Below are 10,000 nucleotides of genomic sequence, written 5' to 3'. Positions count from 1 at the left end.
ACAATAGGTGTGGTTTATGTGGTGGAAATTACCCACATCAAGGAACTTGCCCTGTTCAAGGTAAAAAGTGTTTGAACTGTGGCAAAATGAACCATTTCTCCAAAGTTTGTCGTGGCAAACCCAATAATCGGTCCAAATCTTTGCACCCAAAGAAAACGTCAAGAGGTAAATACCATGTCAGGTCTGCAGATGTTGAAGAGTCTCCGAGTAGTGAAATGTCATTTCTAGCCGGTGTTGATAGTGACAACAGTGAAGAGTATACTTTTAACATTGGTGCACAGGGACACGAAGCTGGCAAGCCTATCTTTCAGGTCACCATCATGAACACACCAATCCGCATTATGGCAGATTCAGGAGCAACCGTGAATATCTTAAGCAAGAGAGACTTTGATGGCCTTAAATCAAAGCCACAACTGGTTGAAACAAGTGCCAAAGTGTATCCATACATGTCTGATAAGCCACTAACCCTGTGTGGAAAGTTCCGAGCTACTGTCACCAGTGATAGCTGTTCATCCGTGAAAACATTCTATGTCGCAAAGGGTTCATCAAGCTCCATACTTAGCTGGACAACCTCACAAGCATTAGATCTTATTAAAGCTGTTAGTACGGTCGAACCTCCTGTTAGCCTGCCAAGGAATTTCCTAATCTAACCAGTGGAATGGACAAGTACAAAGGTGAACCAGCACTCATGCATATAGATGAATCTGTCAAACCCGTGGCTCAGCCACATCGCCGAGTCCCTCTCCATGTAAAAAAACAGGTGGAGGAAAAACTCAAACAGCTCGAAAATGATGACATCATTGAACACGTAGAAGGCCCCACCCCTTGGGTGTCGCCAATTGTTGTTGTGCCCAAGCCGAATAAACCGAACGAGATTAGAATTTGTGTGGACATGCGTTCATGAAACAAAGCTATCATCAGGGAGCGACACATCATACCCACCATCCATCACGTAGTGTCGGACTTGAACGGTTGTAAAGTGTTTAGTAAGATCGACTTAAATCAAGGGTACCACCAGATCCCATTGCATCCCGACTCGAGAGCACTGAGCATGTTTTCTACACACGTTGGACTGTTCCAATACAAACGTCTCAATTTTGGTCTCTCGTGCGCAGCAGAAATCTTCCAAAAGAAGGTGGGTGATGCAATCCGAGGCGTACCCTGCGTCAAGAACATCAGTGATTACATCTATGTTGGGGGCGCAGACCAAGACACTCATGACCGACATCTGGGACAAGTGTTCCGTCAACTCCAGGACGGGAGGGGACCACAGACCATCAACCTCTGGTTTCCTTGCTTAACAACCCCACCTCTAAACCGTCCGCCAGGATAGAACGTTGGCTCATGGAGCTACAGCAGTACCGATTCACAGTAGAATATCGCCCTGGTGCCTCAAACCCAGCAGATTATGCTTCGAGACACCCAGTAGGAAACTTGGAATCTCACAATTATGAAATCGAGTCTGAAGACAACATCTCTTTTATTACAAGAAATGCAGTACCAAAAGCTGTAACATTCTCTGAGGTAGAATCTGCAACCGCAACGGATCCAGTGCTAATAGCGGTTATATCTGCAATGAAATCTGATTGCTGGCATGAGGCGCCACTTGGTGTATCATTATCTGAGCTATCCCGCTATGAGCAAGTCAAGGAGCAGTTAACCTGGACTGACACTGTCCTGTTAAAATGGGATCGTTTAGCAGTTCCTGCTGCACTACAAGAACGAATTGTTGACATCGCCCATGAAGGTCACTTGGGCATAGTTAAAACTAAGACCCTCCTGCGAGAAAAGGTGTGGTTCCCATGCATGGACAAGATGGTTGAAACAAAGGTCAAGGCCTGTTTACCGTGCCAAGTTGTAACCCCAGTGTACGCTAGAGAGCCTGTTCAAGTATCAACTCTTCCTGACAGCCCTTTTGATGAAGAAAGCATTGACTTTGCGCATGTTGAGGGTGAAACCCTACTTCTACTGGTTGATGATTATTCAAGGTTCCCGTTCGTAGAACCAGTGTCGTCAACGTCCGCTAGTGCTGTCATACCTAAGTTAGATCAGATATTTGCTACATTCGGAACTCCCAAGATTGTTAGATCAGACAATGGTCCACCTTTCAGCGGAGAAGAGTTTTCCAAGTTTGCTCATGCGCTCGGTTTTAACCCCATTATGGCCTAGGGCCAACGGTGAGGTGGAGAGATTCGTGAAAACACTGAAGAAGTGTCTTAAGGCCGCTAAAATGGAGAAAGGAACTGAAAGCGGTTCTGAGAAACTATCGCACCTCTCCTCATCAAACCACTGGTGTGGCCCCAGCAGTATTGTTACTGAAACGTCCTGTGCGTAACAAGCTACCACAGACCAACTTCGTTGACCCTGTGTCGGAGATCGTCCGCAAGCGCGATTTCTCGCAAAAATACAAGTTCAAGGCTCATGCTGAAGCAAGGTCTATGTGAAACCCAGCACTATCTCACACGGTGAAACCGTACTAGTGAAGAGACCATTTACTGCGTCTAAAGGTGCAACTGTCTACAATCCTACCCCTTTGACTGTAGTGGATAAGAAAGGCAGCATGATTACTGCTCAGAACGAGAATCGCACGGTTACCAGAAATTCCTCTTTCTTTAAAAGTCTGGACCAGTCAGTCATCAACCATGATGATGATCTGTCCCGTGACAGTGGTCTCAGCTCTCCGGCTGACATCAACAAGAGCTGCCTGCTGCACGCACACGTGCGCATGCTTCTGACCTGTCTGCATCAAAACCTGTGAGTTCCCCTGGCATGCAAGCTAATCCTACAAGTTCATTTAGCCCTATCCCAGAGAGCAAAGCTAGTGCGTCCCACAGGTTGGTCAACCACCATTGCGTAGATCTTCCAGGAAACGAGTTCCCCGTCAGATTCTTGATTTGTAGGCCTAGATTCTTAGTCAACTGTGAGCTCTGAACCATGACAGTATAGTGTGTTCAGTTAACAATGCTGTCGCCTGTACAAAAACATTTGTTTCTGTTGGACTTTGATTTCAGTCAGTAGTCATAGTTTCATGGAAACTGATTAGTTGAAGTTTATTTTATTTCTTTCCATATTACTCTAGAGAGTTACCCACTAGGGGAAAGAGATGTAATGTTCATATAAACCGGAAGTTATTGATACTGGATGTTCGCTAGGAACTAAGGGATATATCGAACAGAACGATCATGGTGTCCACCAATGCTGTAACACGTCTTCTTACAATTGTTTATTAAATCGTTGTTAATCATTTGCATCCTGTTTTGAAATCCATTCAAAACATCACACATACGAACCAACAAATGCATCACATTATAGTTGTCATCAAGTCTTGTTCTGGCACCGCTAACATTACATAGCTGTCATATTGCGGTTAGGTTTGCGGATACGTCCACCAATTCTGTATGCACTCGGTGTGGGGCGAATGTCAAATGATTTCTATTGTATACGTTTCCTTTTCCTTGGTTACTTTTTTGGTTTCATGGATGTAATGCATAACTGTACCATCAAATGTTTTAAGAGTGCAAGGTCTAGAAAAGCAAACACCAATTTTTTTTTTTTTTTTGGTTTTGCGCCATAGCATTACGCGATTCATCGCTCACTAGAAGAGTAGGGAAACACCTCTTGGAGAACAGAGGTCACGAATAAGATGAATTAATGACAATGTACATGTAATGTACCTGCATACGGAAGGAACGCAAACAATGATAAGAATCGATCAGACCGCATTTACCCTGTCTTTTATTCTCATGATAAAAAGTGTAAAAGAAGCAGACAAAATTTATAGGCAGACTTGTTTACCACTGTAAAGGATCCTGCTGAAAGGTCAAATTGGCACAACAAATGATATTGCAATTTAATTATTCATAATAATATTATATACCATCTTCATCTCAGAAATTAGGCTATATAAATTCTTTAAACAGCAAATACCTTCGATCTTTCCAAGCTGTTCATTGGCTCTCTCTTGATTTCCTTTGAAGAAAAATAAGAATGATTCAATGGGCATCGATGGAACAATAATTCAATGAGACAAGACTCTTCTTAACAAATGAAACAAATGGAAGGTATATGATATTGGCCGGTAATTGCCAACTTCATGTTCATTGTCACCTTTGTAGAATTTAATCTACATGTCTACATGTTCCAGCACTAGGCAAAGTCCCTTTTTCACTTATGGCTGTTTATGCTTAGGTGGCCTCATACACCGAAAGCCTCTTTAGAGAAGTCACTACCAAACCGGCCACTTCTGCTGGAGAGAACAGGACAGCCATAGCAGTGGGGCCTCCATTCCCTACTTTTTTCGAATAGTGTGTGGGTTCTTTAACGCCCCACAGGAAACTTATGAACATAGAAGATATTTGTGAGATGGGGCCTACGGTTTATAGTCCTTATCCAACAAGCCTTAAAAGTCTAACCATTTGCAGATGAAATTACAAAGGCAGCACTTTCTCCTCAGTTACTTTAAGACCCTGAGTGTTGGTCTGGCCGGAGTCGAACTCACGACCTCCCGCGTGGCAGCCTGGTGCTGGCGAGCCTTAGTGAGGCTACTGCCTGGCTAAGACTCGCCAGGAATTATAGTTGTGATAACAGACTGTCTTTAGACTGTTCCTGAGTTTGACTTGACTTTTTTCTTTGAAGTTTTGTGTTCTTTTTGTGTCACTGGACTTAATTATGTGAGAGACATGTACCAACAACATACATGTGCATCCTGAGGACTGTAGACACAAGGGATGTTGTGACTTGTTGTCCGTACATATGCATGCATGCCAGTAACATGCCAAAAATATATATATATATTAATAATAATAATAATAATAATAAGAAGAAGAAGAAGAAGAAGAAGAAGAAGAAGAAGAAGAAGGATAATAATAATAATAATAATAATAATAATAATAATAATAATACTAACAGTTTAACAGTGGAGTGAAGTGGTTTGAGCATGCCCCTGACAGTGTTCTAGAGAATGACAGATCAGAAAATGTCGCATAACAGGTGATTGACAAGAAAACAAACCAATGCCACATTGTTGATGTTGCTTGCCTTGTTGATTATAGCCAGATATGCCTAAAGGAGCACGAGAAAGAGGAGAAATATATTGACCTGGCCTTTGAGATAAAGAGACTAATTGGCAATTACGTAAGATTAGAATCACCCCTATTATAACTGGCACTCTTAGTACTTTCTCTATAGAGGACATTTTATGAAAATTAATTTAGTCACCCCAAAATATGAAAAAATGGAAAAAAAAATAATTGGCATCATCATTCAATACTTTGTCTTTTAATACAACAAATACCTTTGATCTCTACAATCTGTTCAATGCCTCTCTTTTGATTTCCTTTGAAGAAAAAATAAAAATGATTTAATGAGCACTGATGGAGCAATAACTCAATAAGACACAGCCCCTCTTAATAAATGAAACAAACACTTGTGCAACAATACAAAATTACAAAATTCACAAGGATCCCCACTTCGTGGTACATGTACTTGTGCATGGGCCATCACCATGAACCAGGGCCAGGAACCCCCCTTGCCACCCCAGTTCATGGACCACATTTTTGGTGTCATTGATGTAATGCGTTACAGTGACTGTACCAAACAGGGTTCCCACAATTCAATTCAGGAGTTCAGGAGAGTAAGATGAATTAATGACAATGTACATGTAATGTACATGAATGGAGAAGGAATGCAAACAAGAGTACAGTAACAATCGATCAGAACGCCTTTAGCGTGCCTTTTATTCTGATAAAAAATATTTTAAAAGAAGCAGAAGAAATTTATAAAGGCCCTTGCTACAAGATCAAATTGGCGCAACAACTGATACTGAATTCCAATTATTTCTAATATTTATATAACCCCTTCATCTCAGAAATTAGGCTATATTTCTTTATACAACAAATACCTTTGATCTCTACAATCTCTTCAATGGCTCTCTCTTGATTTCCTTTGAAGAAAAATAAAAATGATTTAATGAGCATTGATGGAACAATGACTCAATAAGGCACACCTCTTCGTAACAAATGAAACAAAGACTTGCACAACAATACAAAATTATGAAATTCAGGTTGAGTAGACAACAAGGATCCCCACTTCACGGTACTTGTACATGGGCCATCACCGATTGAACCAGGGCCAGGAACCACCCTTGCAAACCCAGTTCATGGACCACATTTTTGGTTTCATTGATGTTATGCATCACTGTACCAACAATTCAGGAGTTCAGGAGACTAAGATGAAATTAATGACAATGTACATGTAATGTACCTGCATATGGAAAGAACGCAAACAGAAGTAACAGACCGCCAGCAGTTTACCCTGTCTTTTATCCCCACAAAAATATTTTAAAGAAGCAGAAGAAATTTATAGGCAGGCTTGTTTACCATTGTAAAGGCTCCTGCTGCAAGATCAAATTGGCACAACAAAATAATAATACTGCAATTCAACTATTCATAATTATATAACACCTTCATCTCAGAAATTAGGCTGTATTTCTTTAAACAACAAATACCTTTGATCTCTACAATCTCGTCAATGGCTCTCTCTTGATTTCCTTTGAAGAAAAATAAGAATGATTTAATGAGCACTGATGAAACAATAACTTGCACAACAATACAAAATTCCCCACTTCACGGTACTTGTACATGGGCCATGAACAATAATTGAACCAGGGCCAGGAACCACCCTTGCGAACCCAGTTCATGGACCACATTTTTGGTTTCATTGATGTTACTATGCATCACTGTACCAACAATTCAGGAGTTCAGGAGATTAAGATGAAATTAATGACAATGTACATGTACATGTAATGTACCTGCATACGGAAAGAACGCAAACAAAAGTAACAGACCGCCTTTACCTTGCCTTTTATTCCCACAAACATATTTTAAAGAAGCAGAAGAAATTTATAGGCAGGCTTGTTTACCATTGCAAAGGCTCCTGCTGCAAGATCAAATTGGCACAACAAAATAATGATACTGCAATTCAATTATTCATAATTATATAACACCTTCATCTTAGAAATTAGGCTGTATTTCTTTAAACAACAAATACCTTTGATCTCTACAATCTCGTCAATGACTCTCTCTTGATTTCCTTTGAAGAAAAATAAGAATGATTTAATATAATGAGCACTGATAAAACAATAACTTGCACGACAATACAAAATTCCCCACTTCACGGTACTTGCACATGGGCCATTGATCAAGAATGCAAGCAAAAGTAACAGACCGCCTTTACCCTGCCTTTTATTTCCACAAACATATTTTAAAGAAGCAGAAGAAATTTATAGGCAGGCTTGTTTACCATTGCAAAGGCTCCTGCTGCAAGATCAAATTGGCACAACAAAATAATGATACTGCAATTCAATTATTCATAATTATATAACACCTTCATCTTAGAAATTAGGCTGTATTTCTTTAAACAACAAATACCTTTGATCTCTACAATCTTGTCAATGGCTCTCTCTTGATTTCCTTTGAAGAAAAATAAGAATGATTTAATATAATGAGCACTGATAAAACAATAACTTGCACGACAATACAAAATTCCCCACTTCACGGTACTTGCACATGGGCCATTGATCAAGAATGCAAGCAAAAGTAACAGACCGCCTTTACCCTGCCTTTTATTCCCACAAAAATATTTTAAAGAAGCAGAAGAAATTTATAGGCAGGCTTGTTTACCATTGTAAAGGCTCCTGCTGCAAGATCAAATTGGCACAACAAAATAATGCTACTGCAATTCAATTATTCATAATTATATAACACCTTCATCTTAGAAATTAGGCTGTATTTCTTTAAACAACAAATACCCTTGATCTCTACAATCTCGCCAATGGCTCTCTCTTGATTTCCTTTGAAGAAAAATAAGAATGACTTTAAATGAGCACAGATGAAACAATCACTTGCACAATACAAAATTCCCCTCTTCACGGTTCTTGTACATGGGCCATCAACAACTGAACCAGGGCCAGGAACCACCCTTGCGAACTCACTTCATGCATGGACCACATTTTTGGTTTCATTGGTGTAATGCATCACTCAGTACCAAACAGGGTTCCCCCAATTCAATTGAGGAGCTCTGGAGAGCAAGATGAATTAATGACAATGTACATGTAATGCATCCGCATGCAGAAGGAATGCAAACAAAAGTAACAATTAGCGATCAGAACGCCTTTACCTTGTCTCAATTTTATTCTCATAAAAAATATTTTAAAAGGAGAAAATGAATTTTATAGGCGAGCTTGTTCACCACTGTGACGGCTCCTGTTGCAATTCTTCCCCAAAAGATTACATTCATATGGCACAACACCTGATACTGCAATTCAATTATTCGTATTTACATAGCACCTTCATCTCAGAAATTAGGCTATATTCCTATAGACAACAAGGATCCCCACTTCGTGGTACTTGTGCATGGGCCATCACCAAGAGACAGGGACCACCCTTGTGAAGCCAGTTCATGGACCACATTAATTAATAACCCGTCCCTATGAACTCACCACATTGACCAGCCCTGTTTATAGGGTTAGGGTTAGGGTAAATTGTTGTGTGTTTTCTGAAAAGAGTTACTTCAACTCAGGAATTCAGGACAGCAAGATGCAGCAACAAGAATGCAATGTGCCTTAGATTTCTCTTTGTTAGTCCAAGAAACGTAATACTCTATAATTATGAGGCTAAGAGATTTCAAGTATTCAAAACAGTTGGACCTCCAAAAAATCTTCATTTCTCTAACCAACAAATTGCCTGATGGTATAAAAAACTTCGGAGTCACACTGTACCTTTAAGTTCTTCAAGCATTTCCTTCGTATTATCATCATAACTTTTCCAGTCATTTAGTAAATCTCGGTAGTGAGCCTCAGCATCAGGATCCATGCACTCAGTCTTCACTTTCTTGATGGCTGTAGCATATAAAGTGGCATTTGTTCCAGATGCAAGTCCCATGATTGCATTGCTGATATTCTGCCATAGTACATTGAATGTTAAATCATCAACTGAAGCTTTACTGACATGAGCATGGACATCATTTCTATACCACTTGATTCTCACTATATTTGCCTCCATGCTGGTATCAGAGACATGAGGAAACTTGTCCCAGCTGCCAGTGCTACTAGGAGGACTCAAACCACATATATTTCTCAGCAGTACCATCAGAAGTGTAATATCAAAGTCGGCTGACGACACGTGTGAGGCTGTGGCCGGGTACAGCTTTCCCCACAGTGTGGGATTCAGAATTCTTTTTTTTTGAAGATTCTTTAATGTGGTGCAAATTGGCTGGAGAATGGATTCCATTGAATATATTTCGAAGGGCCTCAGTTCCAACATCTATGAGAAGACGACACAGACGGGCATAGTTGGTGTTTTCCTTCGTTGAGGAAGCAAAAGCTGCTGGACCAGATGCCATATCTGTTGGTCACAACAATAAAGAGAATCCGTAAAGTTTTGTGGGTATTATAATAATTATCAGTGAGTAAAATTAGCAACTGAAATCAACAAGTGTTGCATTTACAGGACCCACTAATTAGTTACAAAGACATAAAAACAATTAACAGCCATCTAATCCATACATGTAAATGCATGTACTTTAACAGCTTTATTTTAAATGTCTTTAAGTACATGTGTATTTAGTGAAGGTCATGCATGAGTGGAAATGATTGACTCAGGGTTGTATATAAGAGCCGGCAGCCGGCGAAGTTCGCCGGCTTCTCTGACAGGTTTCGCCGGCTACTTTCATTGTTTGAAGAGCCAAGACATGTAGAGGAGATGATGTTTATGAGGTCTAAACTACTTGGGCTCAATACAAATAAAATTTTGCAGTGCCTATCTTTTCTGAAAACACATAAAAGACTTCTGATTCAAGGGCAGTTTAAAAACGTTCTGCTTGAGACTTTCGTTTTGAGAAAATCTTGCTGCGGTGGCGGGAAAGTAGGAACAATATGATTTGTTGTCCGCCATATCGGATTTCGATATCTTTAAACAGCCACCGATTGTATTTTACCGGAAGG

At 40.1% G+C, this 10,000-nt stretch overlaps 2 protein-coding genes across 2 annotated transcripts in view; one reads left to right on the top strand and one right to left on the bottom strand.

Annotated features, from left to right (window-relative positions):
* The window catches only part of LOC138049580 (uncharacterized), a 783-nt gene extending 133 nt beyond the window's left edge, over positions 1-650 (top strand). Inside the window, exon 1 of the mRNA XM_068895939.1 lies at positions 1-650. This exon is cut by the window's left edge and continues 133 nt beyond it. Within this exon, the coding sequence (XP_068752040.1) occupies positions 1-650 (650 nt within the window).
* The window catches only part of LOC138015305 (NLR family CARD domain-containing protein 3-like), a 31,754-nt gene extending 22,608 nt beyond the window's left edge, over positions 1-9,146 (bottom strand). The window contains exons 1-8 of the mRNA XM_068862295.1: positions 8,777-9,146; positions 7,808-7,849; positions 7,428-7,469; positions 7,048-7,089; positions 6,506-6,547; positions 5,900-5,941; positions 5,294-5,335; positions 3,928-3,969 (exon numbers count right to left, since the gene is read on the bottom strand). Coding sequence (XP_068718396.1) covers positions 3,928-3,969; positions 5,294-5,335; positions 5,900-5,941; positions 6,506-6,547; positions 7,048-7,089; positions 7,428-7,469; positions 7,808-7,849; positions 8,777-9,146 — 664 coding nt within the window. The remainder of the gene's footprint in view (positions 1-3,927; positions 3,970-5,293; positions 5,336-5,899; positions 5,942-6,505; positions 6,548-7,047; positions 7,090-7,427; positions 7,470-7,807; positions 7,850-8,776) is intronic.
* Between the last annotated feature and the right edge of the window lie 854 nt (positions 9,147-10,000).

This window comes from Montipora capricornis, chromosome 1 (assembly GCF_036669925.1).
Source record: "Montipora capricornis isolate CH-2021 chromosome 1, ASM3666992v2, whole genome shotgun sequence".
NCBI classification, from domain to species: Eukaryota; Metazoa; Cnidaria; class Anthozoa; order Scleractinia; family Acroporidae; genus Montipora; species Montipora capricornis.
Note: the sequence above shows the minus strand (reverse complement) of the source record. Positions and strands in the feature narration are given on the sequence as shown.